At 43.1% G+C, this 23,084-nt stretch overlaps 1 protein-coding gene across 6 annotated transcripts in view; it reads right to left on the reverse strand.

Annotated features, from left to right (window-relative positions):
• The window catches only part of NR3C2 (nuclear receptor subfamily 3 group C member 2), a 545,520-nt gene that overhangs the window by 111,299 nt on the left and 411,137 nt on the right, over positions 1 to 23,084 (reverse strand). For all 6 annotated transcript variants that reach the window (XM_033940500.1, XM_033940480.1, XM_033940464.1 and 3 more), the window contains 2 exons: positions 10,121 to 10,462; positions 4,476 to 4,620 (listed from right to left, as the gene is read on the reverse strand). In XM_033940500.1, the coding sequence (XP_033796391.1) occupies positions 4,476 to 4,620; positions 10,121 to 10,462 (487 nt within the window). The remainder of the gene's footprint in view (positions 1 to 4,475; positions 4,621 to 10,120; positions 10,463 to 23,084) is intronic.

Below are 23,084 nucleotides of genomic sequence, written 5' to 3' on the forward strand. Positions count from 1 at the left end.
GAAGTCTGCCAATCAAGTGGAGAAGGCTTCGTCCAAGGCAAGACAAATCATGGGCTGCATACGAAGGGGTTTCATCAGTCGTAAGGCGGAAGTCATTATGCCATTGTATAGATCCATGGTGAGGCCCCACCTGGAATACTGTGTGCAATTCTGGAGGCCGCATTATCGCAAGGATGTGCTGAGACTGGAGTCGGTGCAAAGAATGGCCACCCGGATGGTCTCGGGACTCAAGGATCTACCATACGAAAAACGGCTTGACAAATTACAGCTATACTCGCTCGAGGAGCGCAGAGAGAGGGGGGACATGATCGAGACGTTCAAGTATCTTACGGGCCGCATCGAGGCGGAGGAAGATATCTTCTTTTTCAAGGGTCCCACGACAACAAGAGGGCATCCGTTGAAAATCAGGGGCGGGAAACTACGAGGTGACACCAGGAAATTCTTTTTCACTGAAAGAGTGGTTGATCGCTGGAATAGTCTTCCACTACAGGTGAATGAGGCCAGCAGCGTGCCTGATTTTAAGGCCAAATGGGATCGGCACATGGGATCTATTCACAGGGCAAAGGTAGGGGAGGGACATTAAGGTGGGCAGACTAGATGGGCCGTGGGCCCTTATCTGCCGTCTATTTCTATGTTTCTATCAGCAGCACATGTAGCAGGAGTGGACAACATTCAAGTGAACTGTCTCAGTCGTCAGATCTGGATCCCGGAGAATGGTCTCTGTCTCAAAGAGTGTTCAATTGCATAGTAGATTAGTGGGGTCGTCCTACATTTGATCTTATGGCAACTGCGGCCAATAAGAAGGCAGATTGGTTCTTCAGTTGGCGCCGTGGTATGCCAACTTGGTTTGGCTTCAGCAGGATCAGGGGCTCCAGCTACCTTGTCATTCTTGCCTCCTCACACAGGGTCTAATTATGATGCAGGATCCAGACCACTTTGGTCTTATGGCATGGCTCTTGAGCATGTGACCTTGACTAGCTGGGGTATTCTTCAGCTATGATTGCCGTGTTGCTTCACAGAAAAAGGAAATCCACAGTAGCAGCCTATGCAAAGGCTTGGAGATGCTACCTGGTGTGGCCTGAGATAGGTGGACCCGTCTGTTCCATCGGTTCCTCGTGTCCTGGAGTTCCTGCAGGATAGTCCTGAAGAAGGGACTAGTGGTGTCTTCTCGCTGGGTGCATGCATTTTGCACCCAACTTTGAGCGTTAGCACTTACGCCTGCCAAAAGGTGGTCTATATGCTCGTGCCCAACTAAGAACATAAGAACACAAGAATAGCCTTATTGGGTCAGACCAATAGTCTATCAAGCCTGGTAGCCCATTCTCATAGTGGCCAATCCAGGTCCCTAGTTCCTGGCCAAAACCAAGGAGTAGCAATAATCTATGCTACCAATCCAGGGCAAGCAGTGGCTTCTCCCATGTCTTTCTCAATAATAGAATATGGACTTTTCCTCCAGGAAACTTCTTAATACCAGCTACGCTATCTGGTCTTACCACAACCTCTGGCAATAAATTCCAGAGCTTAACTATTCTCCGAGTGAAAATAAATCTCCTCTTATTGGTTTTAAAAGTATTTCCCTGTAACTTCATCGAGTGTCCCCTAGTCGTTGTAATTTTTGACGAGTGAAATATCGATCCACTTGTACCCGTTCTACACCACTCAGGACTTTGTAGACTTCAATCATATCTCCCTTCAGCCGTCTCTTTTCCAAGCTGAAGAGCCCTAACCGTTTTAGTCTTTCCTCATATGAGAGGAGTTCTATCCCCTTTACCATCTTGGTCGCTCTTCTTTGAACCTTTTCTAGTGCCGCTATATCTTTCTTGAGTTAAGGAGACCAAAATTGAACACAATTCTCCAGATGAGGTCGCACCATGGAATGATACAGGGGCATTATGAAATTCTTAGTCTTGTTAACCAGATATTCTATAACACTGTGCCTAATTTCTGGAAATGACTCTGACCCACCCATGCCCCTGCCATGGCCACATCCCTTTGAAATTGCGTGCTATAAAATATGTCGTACTGCATCACATGCTATGACTTTGTCTTATTGGGCAAACTGGATGGAATGTGCAGGTCTTTATCTGCCATAGTCTTCTACGTTACTACGTCATAGAATCAAGGCATAGGGCAGATCCACATGTAACTCCTAATTTCTGTCAAAAGCTTGTCAATGGCAATAATTGACCGATAGTGCCTAATTAGTTGACCTGCGGACCTGGGATCCATGTCCAAATTTGCATGCCCAACCTATAACGAATCTGGTGGCACATGCGTAACTTACATTATTCTGTAAGTTACATACATGAATGGAAGACATGCCCATGTCTCACCCATGCTCTGCCCAATGGAACCCCCCCCCCAATTATATGCTAATGCAGTTACTTTGCAGCATATCATGTAATATGTACTGCCCCATACGCACATAAATTCCAGTTATCTTGGAACTTACACGCTAGGTTTTAGAATTGCCTTTTTAACCCTCTCATGTCTGGTCTAATATCGTGAACAAACAAAAAGTCACTTCATATGTATTGAATCAGAAAAAAAATCTAAAAATGTTCTTCTTTACTGTTTACTTGGGGTGCATTGCCTCTCTTTTTGGTTTTTTGACTGAGTCTGCAACTTACTTGGGGCATATCGCCTCTCTTTTTTGGTTTTTTGACTGAATCTGCAACTTACTTGGGACATATCGCCTCTCTTTTTTGGTTTTTTGACTGAATCTGCAACTTACTTGGGGCATATTGCATCTCTTTTTGGTTTTTTGACGTGGTCTAATATCGTGAGCACAGATCCTTCGTACCCTGTAGTTCTCTCTGTTCTGTGGTGTATACACTAATAATGTTCTATAAATAGTAAACACTGTTATTATGCCGTCAAACAAGAGAGGGGAAAATAAAGGCAGGGCCTGAGCCTCTCTTAGTTTTGAACATTCCTAATGCGGAAACCAAAAATGAAAAAGCTTAAGCCTAGAAAAGCACTGTAAAGAAATACACAGGGGAAATTAACAAAGAAATAGCACTGAATGCCTCCCTTCAGCATTTTTCATACAGGCTCTCAACAAAACAGGGCGAGGATATTCTTGTGAACTGGGTAACACGTTTCTATTTTAACAGCAGCAGCCCCGTAGCATCAAATTCCTCTGAAATCACCTTGTTCAGTGGCAAGAGATCAAACCTTTCTTTTTCTGTATGCTATCCTGGCTTAGCTTTTTTTTCACGTGTACGTTTCTACAAATACATTTTTTTAATCTTTTTAAATTAAAGCGTAGATAAATGACAAGAAAAAAATCAATGAATGGCTACATTATTACAACATGAGGTTAAGATATATCAACCGAGAGAAAAATGATTCCAACAATTCTTTTAAATGTTTTCACAAACCCAAAAAATGTTTCATGACCGAAAAAAAATGGGTTTCTTTTGTTATTGCAAAGAATGGTTAGAATGATCACAAAAACACACTGAGCTGCTGTTTACTGTTAACAAAAGTGCCATTACATGAATTAGCATATTCATATTTCCTAGAAATTATATATTTTTCTGAACTCCAGTAGAAAAATTGAACTGTTTCTATTAATCTTGATGATATATCGCTCACATTTTAGCCAACATATGGTCTGATTTTGGGAACATTTCAAAGTGAAGAAGATTGATGGGAGGAATGAGGCACAAGACAGATGGAAAGGAGGAGGAAATGCAATTTTGCCGTAGAAAGCGCTCCCGCACAAATGCTTTTAAATTGGGATGTCCTCTGAATCATGATGGACCCCTCACACTTAAAGGGCCACTTTTCACAATACAAACAAGAAAGTTCTCATGTACATCTTCAAATATTCTTGGTGGTTTAAGTATAGGGTGTCCCAAAAGTCACTACACACTTTTTTTTTTTTCCCTATTTTGTTCCAGGTTATCATTCACAGAGACTTGAGGCCATTAGCAAAAGAATAAGCCCCGTAACCTGTCACAGCTTAAGGAAAGAAGACGCACGGCCTGCAGCGAGGTCAGGGAAGAGATGCTGAAAAATGTCAGAGAGGCTTGCGTTCCCGATGGTGGCTGAAAGTTATCGAAAATGGAGGCGCTCATGTGGAGGTATACAACTAGCCTTCAAGGCGTTGGAACGTGATGGCAAGCCTAGCAAGTAAAATTGCAACAACTCTCTTGTTGATGCTAAGAATATGAATAAACTTGGTTTCTTGTGTCATTTTTAAGTATTTATTAAAAGTGTGTAGTGACTTTTGGGACACCTTCTATTAGAGCAGGGATCTCAAAGTCCCTCCTTGAGGGCCGCAATCCAGTCGGGTTTTCAGGATTTCCCCAATGAATATGCATTGAAAGCAGTGCATGCACATAGATCTCATGCATATTCATTGGAGAAATCCTGAAAACCCGACTGGATTGCGGCCCTCAAGGAGGGACTTTGAGACCCCTGTATTAGAGGCTACGCAGGAAACATCAGTTAACAGATATACTTACTCGTTAAAGATCAGGTCTGGAGCAAAATAGAGGAGCTGACCATTTGCATGTTTGTATGATCGCCAGCTCAATGCAAACGACGACAGACACATCCAAGAGTACTGAATTAGAGTAATTTGGTCCTCAAGAGGCAAGTTTCTGAACCCTGGGGAACAGAACAATTAAATCACCATTAAACTTTAAATATACAAACCAGTGCAATATAAACCTTGCCAAAAATACAAAGCAAGTGTAGCAAGTTCTCAAACAAGTTTCCTGCTATGCTTACATTCTGCACTAGAATATTAATAAACCATATGCAGCCAAGTTGTTCTCTGTAAATATTTATAACAAAGATAATACGTTGTTGATATAGAATAACATATTTAGCTGTAGCTACAGTATTCCGTATTTATTCCTACTGTACTCTACACCTTTTTTTCTGTCTTTAACGCTTCTTTCATACAAACTGCAAACACAAGAAGCATGTGAATTAAACTTAACTACCATATATACCTGTATACTCGAATATAAACCGATCCGAAAATAAACCGAGGTAACATTCCCCCCCCCCCCCAAAAGGAGGAAAATAGGTTGACTCAAATATAAACCGGTGGTTTATATTCAAGTACAGGTACAGGGCAGAAGTGATCCTTATTCCCTTCCCTGGTGGTCCTATCTGCCAGCTCTGCAGTCCAACAGCCAACCAATCCACCCCCCTTCCTGACCTACCATGGGCCTGCAGTACTGCCCTGGTGGTCCAGTGGAGCGGGGAACCAGAGCTGCCTTCAATCCCTACCTCCCGGCGACTTTGTGCATCTAGCCCACCCCTTCCCTTCCTGTCCCCCTGCAGGTCTATCTTAAGGTCCCCAGTGGGCCAGTGGTGACGTGGGGCAGGAGCGATCCCTTTATGCTCCTGCCCGGAAGTCTCTGTAGTGAAAAAAATGACTGCTGTGAGATTCCAGGGCAAACTTCACGAGACTTGCAGTCTCACAAAGTTTGTCCGGGATCTTGCAGCAGTCGTTTTTATTTTTTTTACTATGGAGACTGTCGGGCAGGAGTGTAAAGGGATCACTCCTGCCCTGCCTCACCGCTGGACCACTGGGGTCCTAAGGTAGACCTGCAGGGAGATCAGGAGGGGAGGGATGAAGAGGGATAAGCTAGTTGCACAAAGTTGCTGGGAGGGAGGGATTGACGGCAGCTCCAGCTCCTCGCTGCAAAACTGGACCACCAGGGCAGTACTGGAGGACCGTGGTGGGTGCGGGATGGGGTAAGCTTGAATATAAACCAAGACCCCCCATTTTGGGCCACTTTTTTGGCCCGAAAATTTAGGTTATTATTTGAGTATATACAGTAACAGGATCTACCACCTTAGACGATCACTCCAGAATGAATTAAAATGACAGCTTGTTATCCATGATTTAAGCACATTTTAAAATCCTCAGTCAGTGATGACTATGGGGGAATTCTATAAATTGATGCCTAGGAGGAGCCTAGTCTATAAAGGGAAACAGGTTCCTAATTTTTTGTATAGGATATTAGTGTAACAGGTCAGATTTGTGTCTATGTTTTAAGCATGAGCTGGTGTAAATGCTCTTTCTGAAATATGGAAGACACATGCTTAACTTAGTCTTCTGTACATGAAAATATACCCTGCCCAGACTGAGCCCATCTTCCACTTTCAAGCTACAGAGAATACCACATAAGCCATTTACTCGGCATTATTGCACACAATGTGTGCACATATACAGGTAAAGCTGAGTTACTTACCTATAGCTGGTGGTCTCCAAGGATAGCAGGACATGAATCCTCACTCGTGGGTGACATCATCAATTTAAAACTGAACCCCAGCAACATTTTCTAGAAGCCATCCAACCACAAATGTGCACCCATTCCCTCCTGCCCCTATCATACAGGACTACCTCAGTCTGTTACTAGCTCAAGGAACGTAACCCCTTGAGATGACGGAGGGTGTGTCCTACTTTCCCACTAATATATAAAATTTGTTTTTTCTGAGGACAAGCAGGACTATGAATCCTCACTCATGGGACTCCCAAGCTACTTGATGCCTTCAACAGAAAAAGGGGGAAGAACATAACATGTGGCATTGGTGGCAAGAGGCTTTTTTTTTTTTTTTAAGATTTGTTAGAAGGTTGTCTGTAACTAAATCAGAATGATTCTGGCCAAATCTACTACCTCATAGACAGTTCCATTCTAGATAGTAGTGACATGAGAATGTAGGCACAAATATCTATGTTGCAGCTCTGCAAATCTCCTTAAAGCAGGTTGATCTCAAGTGGCCTACTGATAAGAACATAAGAGTTGCCACTGCTGGGTCAGACCGGTGGTCCATCCTGCCCAGCAGTCCGCTCACGCGGCGGCCCCCAGGTCAAAGACCAGTGCTCTAAATGAGTCCAGCCTCACTTGTGTACGTCCCAGTTTAGCAGGAACTTGTCCAGCTTAGTCTTGAAACCCTACAACAGATTCCGGAAGAGCGTTCCAGCTCTCCACCACTCTCTGGGTAAAGAAGAACTTCCTTACGTTTGTACGGAATCTATCCCCTTTCAACTTTAGAGAGTGTCCTCTCGTTCTCCCTACCTTGGAGAGTGTGAACAATCTGTCTTTATCTACTAGGTCTATTCCCTTCAGTATTTTGAATGTTTCGATCATGTCTCCACTCAGTCTTCTCTTTCAAAGGGAGAAGAGGCCCAGTTTCTCCAATCTCTCACTGTACGGCAACTCCTCTAGCCCCTTAACCATTATGCGGCTGTGACCCTATGATTGCAGCCAAATAAAATTATGTGAATCCCTATATAAGCAAGTTCACCTAGATCAAGAACCAATACTCAGGCTTTCTGACTTAATTTGGGGACCTGACCTACTGTTTGGGAAACACTGCTTTAGAATCAGATCAGCCTGGGCATGTGAAGGAAATGCATTTTGTGAATTGTGCATTTTCTAATTGCAACCCTTAGCCTGTTTCGGTCAAATGGAACAAAAAGCTGGGTAGATGCTATAGACTGCTCCAGATAGAAGATCAATATTCTCATGCAGTCCAAAGTGTCTGTACCATGTTCTTTTACCATTAGGTGGTCTAGGAAAAAAGGTTGGAAAAGCTATTGACTAGTAAGGTGGAATTAAGAGACAAATTTAGGAGAGAACTTTATATGGCGCTTAAAACACTCGCCAGATGATATTCAAAATGATTTAACCGGCCAGAAATGGCTATTGACTTATTAAATTGCTTGTTCGCTGCACTTAACCGGCTAGCGACACTGAAAATGAGCAGTTAGTGCCTAAATGAAAATGGTATTTTGGGGGCAGTATGGTGGCGGAGTCAGCAGCTGGCCAGTTAAGGGCTAATATTCAGCACTTAAATGACCAGAGTAACCTATCTTTAAACACTACCCCATAGTCGCTTAAGTTCTGAATATTGACTTAACCGACTATGCTTTAGATGGCTCTGATTAAACAATACTGTATATTCAATGCTGATGCCCAGACATGTGTAAGACTTGCTTGACCCCATTTGATCGTGATTGGCGTGTGTTTGTTATCTTTTACGCAGTTTGCTTTATACCTTAACCACCATGGACCCCTGAGGAAGGCGTGTCATCCGAAACACGGACCGTGTCGGGTCCCTTGGTTGGCTATAAGGTTGTATATGTTACTGCATTTACTAATAAACAACGCCTGCATCTTGTACATTGTCTGCAGTCTGTTTGTTGTTTTCTGGATGCCCAGACATGATCCAGCATCAAAAGGAATAACGCCGGTGGTGGTCAGCAAAATGCTCACTGCCACTGGCTTAATATTGACCCCTTTGTTACTAAAAAAAAAAGTTAGTATAAGATGGATCAGTTACTAGGACCTGGAGTTCACTAATCCTGCATGTTGAAGTATCTGCTAATAAATATAAGATCTTACAGATGAGGTACTTCAAATGACATAAGAACATGAGAATAGCCTTACTGGGTCAGACCAATGGTCCATCAAGCCCAGTAGCCTGTTCTCATGGTGGCCAATCCAGATCACTAGTATCTGGCCAAAACCCAAAGAGTAGCAACATTTCATGCTACCGATCCAGGGCAAGCAGTGGCTTGCCCCATGTCTTTCTCAATAACAGACTATGGACTTTTCCTCCAGGAATTTGTCCAAACCTTTCTTAAAACCAGCTAGGCTATCCACACTTACCACAACCTCTGGCAATAAATTCCAGAGCTTAACTATATTCTGAGTGACAAAATATTTCCTCCTATTGGTCTTAAAAGTATTTCCTTGTAACTTCATCGAGTGTCCCCTAGTCTTTGTAATTTTTGTCAGATTGAAAAATCGATCCACTTGTACCCATTCCACTCCACTCAAGATTTTGTAGACTTCAATCATATCTCCCCTCAGCCGTCCCTTTTCTAAGCTGAAGAGCCCTAACCTTTTTTAGTCTTTCCTCATATGAGAGGAGTTTCATCCCCTTTATCAACTTGGATGCACTTCTTTGAACTTTTGCTAGTGCCGCTATATCTTTCTTGAGATAAGGAGACCAGAACTGAATGCAATACTCCAGGTGAAGTCACACCATGGAGCAATAGAGGCATTATAACATTCTTAGTCTTGTTAACCATCCCTTCTTTAATAATTTCTAGTATCTTGTTAGCTTTCTTGACCACCGCCGCACATAGTGTGGAAGGTTTCACTGTATTGTCTACAATGACACCCAGATCTTTTTCTTGGGCGCTAACCCCCAAGGTGGACCCTAGCATCTGGTAATTGTGATTTGGGTTATTCTTCCCAATGTGCATCACTTTTCATTTGCCAACATTAAATTTCATCTGCCACTTGGACGCCCAGTCTTCCAATTTCCTAAGGTCTGCCTGTAATTTTTCACAATCTGCATACATTTTAACAACTTTGAAAAGTTTAATGTCATCTGCAAATTTAGTCACCTAACTTGTCATTCCAATTTCCAGATCATTTATAAATAAGTTAAATAGCACCGGTACTAGTACAGACCCCTGCGGCACTCCACTGTTCACTCTCCTCTATTGAGGAAAATAACCATTTAACCCTACCCTCTGTTTTCTATCTGATAACCAATTCCTAATCCACAACTAAACTTTGCCACCTATCCCATGACTCTTTAATTTTCTTTAATTTGAATACAGCAGTTTGGTTCTGCGAACTGATAACCTGGAGTGCTGGCGTTAAGGCCCTGAAGCAGTGGTTACTGGCCACGAAACGATTTTCGGCCTGGCCTCTTTTGTGTTCTATTATTAGCTATTCTTATGCTCCCACCTGCCATAACTTTAACTTCTGCAAAAGTTTTTTGCCTATGATGTCTGGGTGGAAGAGTGTGGGTACACCTCTCCGTTAGTCTGAAGCTTTTCTTTCACTTAAGTATGAATCCAGTGCTTGTGGCTTCTGTGGTGTGCTAATTTTGGAGTGATTGTGAGTTTATTGGTATTATTTTCCCTCCACTCCTCCTTTTTTGTATTATTGGGAACACACACACGATTTTATATGTATAGATAGATTATAAGGCATTATTTGGGAGAAAACAGCATGTCCTTATGAAAAATCATGTGCATTAATTTAAATAAAAAACTGCACTCAAATCTTGGTATAACTTGCACATGAAGTTATACATATAGGTAAATGATATGCAATCCTACCTGGAAGTACTTTTGCCCATTTTACCACCTGTATCATCTGCTTGCCAGCAAGGCGGTTTAGGCTAGAAAGCAGGTGCTCTGCCGTGTCTGGTTTTGAATTGTCATACCCTGCATACACAATATCAGGTTCAATGCTTTCAAGAACCATGGTTGCTGATGGATTCAAGCTCGGTGACATATCAGGCAGAATAGGAACGAGAGCAGTCTTCCCAGGCGTTGAGGGCTCTTTTCCTGCAGAAATGTGTGTGGTTCCTTCCTCTGGGCTCTGGGGCAGTTGCTGTAGCTGCTGTGGCTGTTCTTCATGTGTTCCTTTAAACTTCCCCAGCTTCTTGGACTTACGAGCTATAAACAGACGAGAAAATAAAGCCAGGGTGAATACGAGTCGATAATGTTTTTGCTCTTTCAATCTGGATGGAAAAAAAAAAAAAATGCACGAATAAGTTTTCCAAATTTTTCATTACTGGGCCCTTTTACTAAAGCGCATTAAGCACTTCACATGCGAGTTAGTGAGCATTAAGTGTGGTGGTTTAGCAATTAGAGAACAAAGTAAAGGGAACAGAAACCCCACGTAAAGTCCCAACGAAGAAAAGAACAAGTGGGGATTGGGACAAAACACGTCAGCCTTGAGACAAGCCGTCTTTTATTTCTATAAACTCAAAATAAATACAGAAACACGAATAAAAAACACATGTATAAAAAGTCCTATAAACTTGGGGCTCCTTTTACAAAGCTGCATTAGGGCCTTAACTCGCGGAATAGCGTGCGCTAAATTGCCGCGTGCTAGACCTTAACAACAGCATTGAGCTGGCGTTAGTTCTAGAAGCGTAGCGCGCGCTAAAATGCTGCGTGCGCTGAAAACACTAGCGCACCTTAGTGAAAGGATCCCTTGATGTCCTAGGGGCCGAAACACAGACCGTGTCAGGCCATCTACTGTATCCTTTCAATATAAGGACATCAAGTTTATAGGACTTTTTAATGCATGTATTTTTATTCATGCGTTTCTGCATTTATTTGCAGTTTATAGAAATAAAAAGACGGTTTGTCTTTGGGGGGGCGGGAGGGGGGTCAGCGACCATTGGGGGAATGTGGGAGGCCATGCCTTCATGCCTCCAGCAGTCATCTGGACAGTTTGGGCACCTTTTTTTTTTTTTTTTAGCACTTATTCATTTTTAAAACATATCTAGCCCCAAACATCTAAATGATGCCCTAGACGCGTTATAAAATGTTTGATTATTGCTGCAAAACATCCAAGTCCTAAGCCTACTCGACCCCACCCCCCTGAAATTTTGATGCACTGCTGAGAAGCGGCATAGAAAACCGTCTAGAAAAGTAGGTTTTGAAAATGGCGATTTGGATGTTTTGGCGATCCAAAAGTCCGAGTGCCATTTTATGATGTCTTTGTTTTTTGGAAAATCAGCCTCTTAGTGCACTACCTGGATTATGGAAACTTAGGGCTCCTTTTATCAAGCCGTGCTAGCGGTTTAACGCACGTAATAGCGGAGGTTTTTGGCCAGCACGGAGGTTAACGTGTGATGAAAAGTCACGCGCGTTAACCCCCACTAGCGCGGCTTGATAAAAGTAGCCCTTAATGCAGGAGCACTTACCGCTGCCTAAATATTGTAGAACAATATAGTTCGGCTACTAGTGTCTTGTCTTTACTATCCGTCCAACAGTCTCCACTAGTACATAAATATAGGACCGGATACTGACAGATTTACATCAAAAACTTTTCAAATGAGTAAATGTGAACGCCTCAGTCCCACCACTCCACCACTGTTAATCCTTGCAACTGCGGGAAGAATCACGTGGCGACTATCATCATTGGCTGTTCTGCATTTGTCACTTTTAATTTCTTAAAATTTCTATATAGCTTACATATGTTAGTTTTTTTGGTGTTTTTAGTTTTTTATATATTCATGAATACATTTAGTAGTACTTATGCACTTATCTCTGCATCCTGCCAAAACCTGGGAGCCAGACCCGACATGTTTCGCGCTATGGCGCTGTATCAAGGGTCTCCCGGGTGGCCGTTGTCATCCGACTCCACAAGAAAAGTTTAAAGGAGAAACACCAAAAAAACTAACATATGTAAGCTATACAGAAATTTTAAGAAATTAAAAGTGACAAATGCAGAACAGCCAATGATGATAAGTCGCCACGCGATTCTTCCCGCAGTTGCAAGGATTAACAGCGGTGGAGTGGTGGGACCGAGGCGTTCACATTTACTCATTTGAAAAGTTTTTGATGTAAATCTGTCAGTATCTGGTCCTATATTTATAGAAATATTGTAGAAGGCAGCAAGTACTCTGTTAATAGTTTTGCAGGTCTTGCACCGAAATGGAAAAATTAATGTGGCACCTGCAAAAAGATAAAAAGCCCTATTTTAAGGCTGCATTAGAAATTGAGTATAATGCGCCAAGCCCCATGTGAAAACACACTAAGGGGTCCTTTTACAAAGGCGCGGTAGCGGTTTAACGCGTGGAATACCACGCGTTAAACCGCCTGCCGCGCTAGTACCCAACGCCTCCATTAACGAGGCGTTAGAATTTTAGGCTGCCGCGGGGGTTAGCGCGTGATGAAATGTCCGATGCGCTAACCCCCGTAGCGCGCCTTGATAAAAGGAGCCCTAAGGGGCCCATAATCAAAAGGCAAAACAATGAAGAAAAATCCAACGAGGGCTGCAGTGTAGGAACGGCAAGCAAGAAACAAACAAAGACTGCAGACAATATGTACAAGATGCAGGCTATGTTTATTATATCAAATATTAAATGCCGTCAATTCTACCACCTTTCAATAAACCAAGGGACCCAACACGGTCTGTGTTTCGATAAATACACCTTCTTCAGGGGTCCGTGGTTGAAAAGGTTTTGAGTAAAACCGCAGTCATAAAATAAACACGAGCCGACAGTTCCAGCGCATAATGGACACCGAAGCAAAACCATTTTCCGCTGGAACCGTTGGCTCGTGTTTATTTTGTGACTGCATGGGCTCATGTTCATTATCAGTTTAAATTGCGGTTTTATTCAAAACCTTTTCAACCACGGACCCCTGAAGAAGGTGGGTCCCTTGGTTTATTGAAAGGTGGTAGAATTGACCGCATTTAATATTTGATATAACAAACATAGCCTTCACCTTGTACATATTGTCCGCAGTTTTTGTTTGTTTCTTGCCCCTAATCAAAAAACGTAGCTGTCCAAAAAGCATCCTAAATCAGCACTTGGATGTTCTAATCGTACAGTCTTTCTGTACTTCTAGTGAGGTGCTCTGTATGTTCAGAGCACGAGATGGGCATGGTGGAGGCGTGTTATGGGTGGACTCTGGGTGATCTCAAGAGTGGATTAGACATGAATGTCTTGCACCGATAATCAAACATTTTTCAAGACATCCTGGACGGAGCTTATACATTTGGAACTAGACCTTTTTTGAAGGGCCTAAATCCCACAAAGGTACCCAAACTGACCAGATAATCAATGCATGAATTAAGGTAAGACATCCCCCCTCACATCCACAAAGATCAGAATACAAATGTATATACCTCTCTCCAGAACATCAGCACCTGGTATAGGAAAGCCTAGTAGAGCTGCACACAGGTGTCTTAAGTAGCCTGGGGGCTGGGCTAGTAAACCATAGAGAGGCGTAGCAAGTCCCATAAGCCATTCTAACCACTACATTTATGGTGGAAAATGTGAGCCCACCAAAACCCTACTCTACTGCCATATAGGTGCCACCTGCAGCCATAACGGCTACTGAGGTTGTGGACAGGTGAGTGTAGTGGGTTGGAGGGGGGGGCCTCACCATAACCTATAAGGGACTTCTGGTGAGATGTTTATCTGACACCCTTTATGTGAAGTTCATAGCAGTGCCCTCTAAGGTTGCCATGACTTGGTGGTCAGTCCATTACAAGACTGTCCCCTCCCACGTCCAAATAGTCTTGCTCTGGGCGCTTGGGACTTGGATGAAATTTTGGTTGAAAATGTGGTATAAAGATAGATGTCCTGGCGGTCTGGGCATCCCAATGGCCTGGACATCCAGATAAGAGGATTTTCCCCCCAAATAAAAATTCTTGCCTTTCAAAAATAGCCATTTTCTTACTGCCGACTTTGGTCGTCTAGCGCCACACGTACAAATCAGACTTAGACGTATGTTTTGAAAATATCCTTCCACGTGTATTTTTTAGCACATCTTAGTAAAAGGGACCTAAGTTTATACCTGAGGCAATGGAGGGTTAAGTGAGCTTCCCAAGATCACCAGGAGCAGTTGAATATATCATAATAATTACCCTAAAACAGTGGTCTTAAACTCAAACCCTTTGCGGGGCCACATTTTGGATTTGTAGGTACTTGGAGGGCCGCAGAAAAAAATAGTTAATGTCTTATTAAAGAAATGACAATTTTGCATGAGGTTAAACTCTGTATAGTTTATAAAACTTTCCTTTAACAGTTTTACCTTATGCAAAATTGTCATTTCTTTAATAAGACATTAACTATTTTTTCTGCGGCCCTCCAAGTACTCTATTTTTTCTGCAGCACTCACATTTAAAGTTTAATATCTTTTCTTTCTCAAAACTGGCACATTTCTATTATTAAATTGAAATAAAATCATTTTCCTACCTTTGTTTGGTAATTTCATCAGTCTCTGGTTGCACTTTATTTTTCTGACTGTGCATCCAATATTTCTTCTCTTCTTTCAGCCTCCTGTATGCTTCCTCTCCTCCAGACCTCATTCCCTCCCCCAACTTTTTTTTTCTTTTTCTATGTCTGTCTTTCTCTGATTCCTTGTCCCATTTTTTGCTTTGTTTCTGGCTCCTTGTCCCCCTCCCCTTCTTTCTTTTTTCCTTCTGGCTCCCTGCCCCCCCTTCTTTCTTTCTTCCTTCCTGTCCTCCCGTATGCCACCGCCGCCGGGGAATAGGCTGCTGCTGCTGCGCCGCCATCGGGAACAGGCCGAGATCTCCACGGGGCCAACTCTCCCCGCCCGACGTCAATTCTAGCGTCAAAAAGGACGTTCCGGGCAGCCAGGCAGCGATTGGCTAGCCAGAACGTCCTCTCGACGTCAGAATTGAGGTTGGGCGGCGAGAGAAGCAGGGAGATCAATGACACGGTGCCGGCCTGTTCCCCGATGGCAGCGGTGAGAAGGGAAGGGAAGCAGACGATTCGCGAGCCGCACTCTAGGGAGAACAGTGGACCGCCCCCCCTTGGTAGTTTGATTAAGCGATTAATCAAGACACCTAATAAACTTGAAACTTGAGCAGCAGCATGTCTGACCGGCTCATTCCATTCAAAGCCGCGGGTGGCGGCTTCTTGCGAGATCCGCACCTGCGTCTGAAGCCTCTCTGATGTTGTGATGTCAGAGAGGCTTCCAATGCAGGAGTGAATAGCGCAAGGAGCCACCAACCCGCAGCTTTGAACGGAACGAACCGGCCAGACCCACTGCTGCTCCAAAAGGAAGGGAATGATCCAGTCCAGACCGCGGGCCGCAAAAAAAACTTGGAGAGCCACATGTGGCCCGCGGGCCGCGTGTTTGAGACTGCTGCCCTAAAACATACATTTGGGCCCAAAGAGCTACATTCAGAGGGAAATTCAAAATACACGATTAGATTTTTTGGCCATTACTTAAGTCAATTTAATTGTTTTGTAAACCGCTTCAAATTACATAGTAACATAGTAGATGACGGCAGATAAAGACCCGAATGGTCCATCCAGTCTGCCCAACCTGATTCAATTTAAATTTTTAAATTTTTCTTCTTAGCTATTTCTCGGCAAGTATCCAAAGCTGTGCTTGGGTTCCAACTGCCAAAATCTCCGTCAAAACCTACTCCAGCCCATCTACACCCTCCCAGCCATTGAAGCCCTCCCCAGCCCATCCTCCTCCAAATGGCCATATACAGACACAGACCATGCAAGTCTGCCCAGTACTGGCCTTAGTTCAATATTTAATATTATTTTCTGATTCTAGATCCTCTGTGTTCATCCCACGCTTCTTTGAACTCAGTCACCGTTTTCCTCTCCACCACCTCTCTCGGGAGCGCATTCCAGGCATCCACCACCCTCTCCGTAAAGTAGAACTTCCTAACATTGCTCTGAGATTTAGCGGTATATAAGACACCACATTAAGGGCTCCTTTTATCAAGCTGCGCTAGCGGTTTAACGTGCGTAATAGCGCGCGTTAAACCGCCGGCCGCACTAGCTGCTAACGCCTCCCTTGAGCAGGCGGTAGTTTTTAGGCCAGCGCGGGGTTAACGCGTGATGAAACGTCGAGCGCGTTAACCTCACTAGTGCGGCTTGATAAAAGGAGCCCTAAATTAAATTTGTATGAAGAATTGGCTATTCAATCTTTTCTTCCAAAACACTGTGCAATAGTAGTTTCCAAATAAGATGACACTTCTTCTACAGGTGTGCAAGATCAAACTGTCCATTTTATTTAGTTTCCCATTTATTTATGGGATTCTAGGGGGGGGTGTCTTTTATTAAAGTGCGCTAAGTTTTTGCACATAGCGCACCTTAATAGCATAAATTAGAATGCACTAATGTTTTTTTTTTTTGTTTGTTTTTTTACTATACCTTAATGTGTGTTAAAGTACACTGGAATGTGTTAAGTGCCATGTAGCAAACTGTAGCAAAAGGGCCCCTAAATGCAAAGACTGTCTAGCAATTGTTGGGAGTGTGCCTAGCATGTCCTGAACAATTACCACACTGAAAATGACACTAGCAATTAGCGTAAATGCACTTAGCACCTCTTACTGAAGGTAAGTGAACCAGTGCTAACTGCAACACATGGTAAGTACAGTGCACTAACTATAGTAGGCAGTCCATGGCCATTCTCCGCCCATGACCTTCTTGGTTTCTGTCCCCTAACCTGATTTGCAGTTAACATTTGTTTATTATTGTTTATCGTTTATTGAAAGCTTCTATTCCGCTGCTAATGACTGGGGGAGTCAATTCAGAGTGGTTTACATGAGCTTTGTAATGGTGTTACAATACATGAGCATCTGTAAAGATGCTATAATAATACAAAGTTTGCATTTCCTGGGATGGTTTCTATAGACATTATTAAACCTTATTCAATACATTAAATACATTATTAAACCTTAATTAATACTTGCGCTTTTGTAAAGGTGTTACAATACAGAGTTAGCATTTTCTGAGCTGGTTCTCAATACAGCTCTCTTAAACCATAATCAATCCTCTTTCTTATTTCCACCTATAATATATAATCAATCCACCTGCTTATACATATCTACTTGTACATCTATATAATAAAACCCTAGCCGCGCATACACACTCTTAACTGCGTGCTTCCATGATCTGTAGGTCTGTGGCTGCAGGAGAGCGCATGCGCGAGTCCCCAGCCTTCTTCCCAGCACCTATCTACACTGCCGACAGGACTGGCCGCCAGCGCTGGACTCTCCACAATATTCGTCTCCTCTCACCAGCTGCACCAGCATCGGAGAAGGCTTCCGATGCTGGCAGGGATAGAGAGGAGCTGCGGCGACACCTCGTGGGAAGGGAAGCGCCGAAAAACCACTCCAGCGGTCCCAACTCCAGCAGCGTGTGCAGCACTCTACACGCACTACTTCGGGGCCTTCTACTGCCATGATTTGCTCTGCCGCGTCTCTGATGATGTCATCAGGGATGTGCCAGAGTAAATCAGGGCAGTAGAAGGCCCCGAAGCAGCGTGTGTAGAGTGCTGCACACCCTGCTGGAATCAGCAGATTTGTCGGGACCGCGAGAAAGTAAGGGGGGGGTAAGGTAAATGCTACTGCTGCACAGGGAAGTGGTGTTGGGGGGGGGGGGAAGAAAGACAGACAGCTAGCACCCATTAATGTAACGGGCTAAAATATTAGTACCTAATATAAAATATATCAAAGTGCGATGCCACTGCAGCAAAAGTTGGCATGCTTGTGCGAAAGTGGTTAATCTACTAATTCATGTGTTAACTGCTTAGCACACTAGCAAAAGACACCCTTTTTGCTTATTTATGTTTGTTGAAAACTTTCCTGTTTCAGGACGATGTCAATAATGCAAACAGTGCACCTTAGTGCTCAGTAGTGAGCTTATTGACAGCATGCATTATTAAACAACAGAGCACACTTAAGCACTAATGTGTACTATTGATGACAGAAAATGCCAGTGTTTTGTGGGGGTTTTCTATTGCTCATTGCTGTGGATTACCAGCTAACGGAGCAGCCCATTCTGATTGGTGGGACCATGGGCATCTGCAGCTACATCTTGACAGGGACTGAGCAAGGCACGACGGAGACCTTTGAAACAACTTGCCACGGAGCTGAACGTGTGCTGTCCAGAGCCCAAGTCTTGCCGTAACTTGAACTTCCAGGATGTGTTAGACAAATTGGCGGACATGGGTATAGCCATCCGAATGGCATCAGCAAAGCTGATCGTGGAAGAGGCACCAGAGTCGTACAAGAATGTGACAGATGTGGTGACATTAGCAAGAAAGCCATCAAACTCCGACCAACTGCAGTTATCAAGGGCTAGTGACGAGGCTGGAATTACTCAAACCTGAAATGGTCCAAGAGCTCGCACTCTGAAACGTCAGCCTAGCTTCTGGAATTAGCACCAGTTGGGTTTATTAGATCAATCTAGGTTTGAAGGCTTTGACATTATTTCCCTAATTTCAACAGATCTGATACTCCCCACTAGTATTTTGGGCGGGGCTTTGGATTGCAATATAATAGACTGTCTCTGCCCTAAACCATATTTAGTCCTTTGCCCCATTTCTTCCTTATCCCCAAAAAAGACTAGCCAGAAGAACACCAACATCTTTACTTCATGGTTTCAGAAGGGACTATTTTTTTTTTCTTGTCTCCTTGTGGAGCTAATAAGAAATTTCCCACATATCTGAGGTATGGCTCCAGCTGGTTAGATTGACGGCTAAAGTCACAATAGAATAATCATTCAGATGTTCATAATCACATGCTTTCAACTATATACAATTGTTAATGAGTTTTTATGCTCAGAGAAATGGAGGTGATAACATGGGGAACCCCAACACTTCCACCTCACCACCCAATCATCGCATATTCAAAAACTAGTTGTAAAACTTATCACTGTTGTAAATACTTGCATTAGTGCTCAAGGCTACACTTTTGTAACCTTTTTGAAAGTTATGAACGTTATGTTATTAGTCTGAACAGCAAACTTATCTTCAGCTTGCAGGTTCCGACGTGAAACTCGAGGAACGTAGAGAGAGAGGAGACATGACTGAGACGTTTAAATATATCACGGGCCGTATCAAGGTGGAAGATGATATCTTCTTTCTTAAAGGTCCCACGGCCACAAGAGGGCATCCGCTGAAAATCAGGGGCGGGAAATTTCATGGTGACATCAGAAGTATTTCTTCACCGAAAGGGTGGTTGATCATTGGAATGTACTTCCACTGCAGGTGATTGAGGCCAGCAGCGTACCAGATTTTAAGAAAAAATGGGATAGGCATGTGGGATCTCTTGGGGGGGTGAAGTTGGGAGGTGGGTCATTAGAGTGGGCAGACTTGATGGGCCAAGGCCCTTTTTTGCCATCATTTTCTATGTTTCTATGACACGTTTCGTTCTTGCCTCAGGGAACCAATGAAGAGTTTAAAAGTTTTCAAAGCATATGGGCACGAAAAAACTCAAACAACTAAACGCTTCTAACATATATCAGCTTATTTGTGAACCTCCTCATATCGTGTCACAAATAAGCTGATACATGTTAGAAGCGTTTAGTTGTTCGAGTTTTTTCGCGCCCATATGCTTTGAAAACTTTTAAACTCTTCATTGGTTCTCTGAGGCAGGAATGAAACGTGTCACGTCAGAACCTGCTAGAATCTTTCACACTAGAAATAGAAGATTACCAGAAAGCAATAAAAAAGAAATGTCATTTCAAATGAATGGAAACCCACCACACTACAATGTGGGAAATATACACACCAGATATATGATACAAATACACATCACTAACTTCCTCCCAAAATAAAATAGCAATTTAAACTATTTTAGAAATTTTTACTATATACAGGCAGAAATATTCTTTTAAGGCAGATTTTGGCTACTGCATTCTATTGCTGTGATATATGGAGCCTTCCTCACCATTTCTATTTTGCAAAAGAAATTATTAAAGATTTCTGTTTCTGTTCCACTGAACGGGGCTGCATATAACAAGAGCAAATGGTACTATCTCACTATAAGCCAAACAAGAAAATAATTTAGCTAGCTACTAAGGATTATGCCAATCTTAATTATATAGGCGGAGCTGAATTTGAGTAAATCTGTCATAAAAGTAAACTATTGAGAAGGAAACAGGAAAGGCTTAGTCTCAGCAGGTTCCATCAAGGACGCATAACTTTGTTTGACAGGCTGAGATATTTTCCCTTGTGTTTACTCTGAGTTTCTCCAGACCTGCCCCCTGATCCACCCCTTGAGCTTCAGTCTCAACCTGTTGAACAATGAAAACAGCAACAAGAACTCTGATCAGCTACATCCCCTCCGAGTCAATAGCCGCAGTTCTATCATTCCAAGTCAGCTTTCCTAGAACACATTGGTTGACTACTGTTTCTACTTGAATCGACACGCCATACACAAAGGTATGCAATTAAAGGCTGAAAGAAATACACCCACTGAATTACTACCTCAGAGGCAATAATATTAAATAAAAATTAAGGCTAAAACCACGCTAATTGCCTTCCATGGCATATACAGAACCATAGTTACTAAATTGTGTTCCTGGTCATAAGAATGCAAAGCTAGTGGGCCCAAAGGTTGGTCCACTAGCTTTTAAAGGAGCCAGAGGTACTAGGAAAATCCCTCCCCCTCCTCTCAAAACAAAGACCTCCTCCGTCCAAACTTGCTGACATGTATCAGGAGTAAAGATTTAAACGAAACAGAAATAGAAGAATTACAAATACTTCTTGCCAGTAGGAGAGGGGCTGGAGCAATCCATAGTTCCAGCCACAGAAGCTAATATTCAAAATGACTGGGGTGCTAAAACAATAAAAATTCCTCCTACCCAGACAATGTGAGAGTTTGCTCAATATAGGGGGTGCTAAGTACCCACAGAGCTGGCACTTTTGGTTCCAGCCCCAGCTGTGCCTGGGTTTAAAATAGAGGTTGCACAGGGACAGAAATTTCACTTATCCACAATGAAATCTACCCCATATTCACCTGTAACCTGCTAAGATCCATCCCACCCCTACAATTAATCCCTTCTATCTCCACCTGCACCCCCAGAAGTCAATGCTATTATTTACTTGCTTGCAACCCTCTGTTTCCTCCCAACCTCAACAGCTTCCAGTGGGTTTTAGATGGTATTCACTATTAAGCCAATGGGTGTTCCAAGCCCCAGTCTGATGTTCTGGCTGCCTCTTTGGGCATTCCAAACCTCATTCTGGTGCTTCAGCTTCTGCTCTACTTAATTCCGATGCTCCAATTGCCTCTCAGTGCATTTCAAACCTCATTCTTGAGTCAACAGAGATTTTGATTATACTCCCGCGGGAATCCCATTGCATCTTCTTCAATCCTTGTGGGAATCCCGTGGCAACTTTTTCCATACTTAGAACATAAGAATAGCCTTACTAGGTCAGACCAATGGTCCATCAAGCCCAGTAGCCCGTTCTCACGGTGGCCAATCCAGATCACTAGTATCTGGCCAAAAGAATAGCAACATTCTATGCTACCAATCCAGGGCAAGCAGTGGCTTTCCCCATGTCTTTCTCAATAAACTATGGACTTTTCCACCACAAAATTGCCCAAACCTTTCTTAAAACTAGCTACGCTATCCATTCTTACTACAACCTCTGGCAATGCATTCCAGAGCGTAACTATTCTCTGAGTGAAAAAATATTTCCTCCTATTGGTTTTAAAAGTATTTCCCTGTAGTTTCATCGAGTGTCCCCCTAGTCTTTGTAATATTTGACAGAGTGAAAAATTGATCCACTTATACTTGTTCTTCTCTACTCAGGATTTTGTAGACTTCAATCATATCTCCCCTCAGCTGTCTCTTTTCCAAGCTGAAGAGCCCTAACATTTTAGTCTTTCCTCATATGAAAGGAGTTCCATCCCCTTTATTATCTTTGAACCTTTTCTAGTGCCGCTATATCTTTCTTGAGATAAGGAGACCAGAATTGAACTAAATACTCCAGGTGAGGTCGCACCATGGAATGATACAGAAGCACTATAACATTCTTAGTCTTGTTAACCATCCCATCTTTAATAATTCCTAGCATCTTGTTTGCTTTTTTGGCTGCTGCTGCACATTGGGCGGAAGGTTTCATCATATTGCTTACAATGACACCCAGATTCTTTTCTTGAGCGCTAACCCCCAAGGTCGACCCTAGTATTTGGTAACTGTGATTTGGGTTATTCTTCCCAATGTGCATCACTTTGCATTTGCCAACATTAAATTCCATCTGCCACTTGGACGCCCAAGTCTTCCAATTTCCTAAGGTCTGCCTATAATTTTTCATAATCTGCATACATTTTATCAACTTTGAAAAGTTTAATGCCATCTGCAAATTTAGTCACCTAACTTGTCATTTCAATTTCCAGATCATTTATAAATAAGTTAAATAGCACCATTCCCAGTACCGGAAGTTACATTAGAGGAGAAGCTTCTGCCCACACACGCACGCGACTGCACATACGCTCTGGCGGCTTTCAACAAGTCTGCAACCTTAAAACATGCCACAAAGGTATGGGGGAGGGATGGAGATAGATTCGAGTGGGTAGGTAGGAAGGAGGGAGGGGGCCGCGCACCATCGGTGACTGCGTGTGTTCCCTCCCTTAACTGCGGGGACAAGGCCATTCACCGCTCTACGGGGCGGTGGATAGCCTTGTCCCTGTACCTGCGGTGAGCACCTTTTCTCCCTCCACTGTTTTGGCGGATTACCAGCGGCTAGCCGCAGGTAACATCCACTGTGTCATTCTCTAATAATGGTCACTATTTCTAAATGTATTTTGTTGGAACTAGACAGTGGC

This window comes from Geotrypetes seraphini, chromosome 1 (genome assembly GCF_902459505.1).
Source record: "Geotrypetes seraphini chromosome 1, aGeoSer1.1, whole genome shotgun sequence".
Taxonomy (NCBI): domain Eukaryota; kingdom Metazoa; phylum Chordata; class Amphibia; order Gymnophiona; family Dermophiidae; genus Geotrypetes; species Geotrypetes seraphini.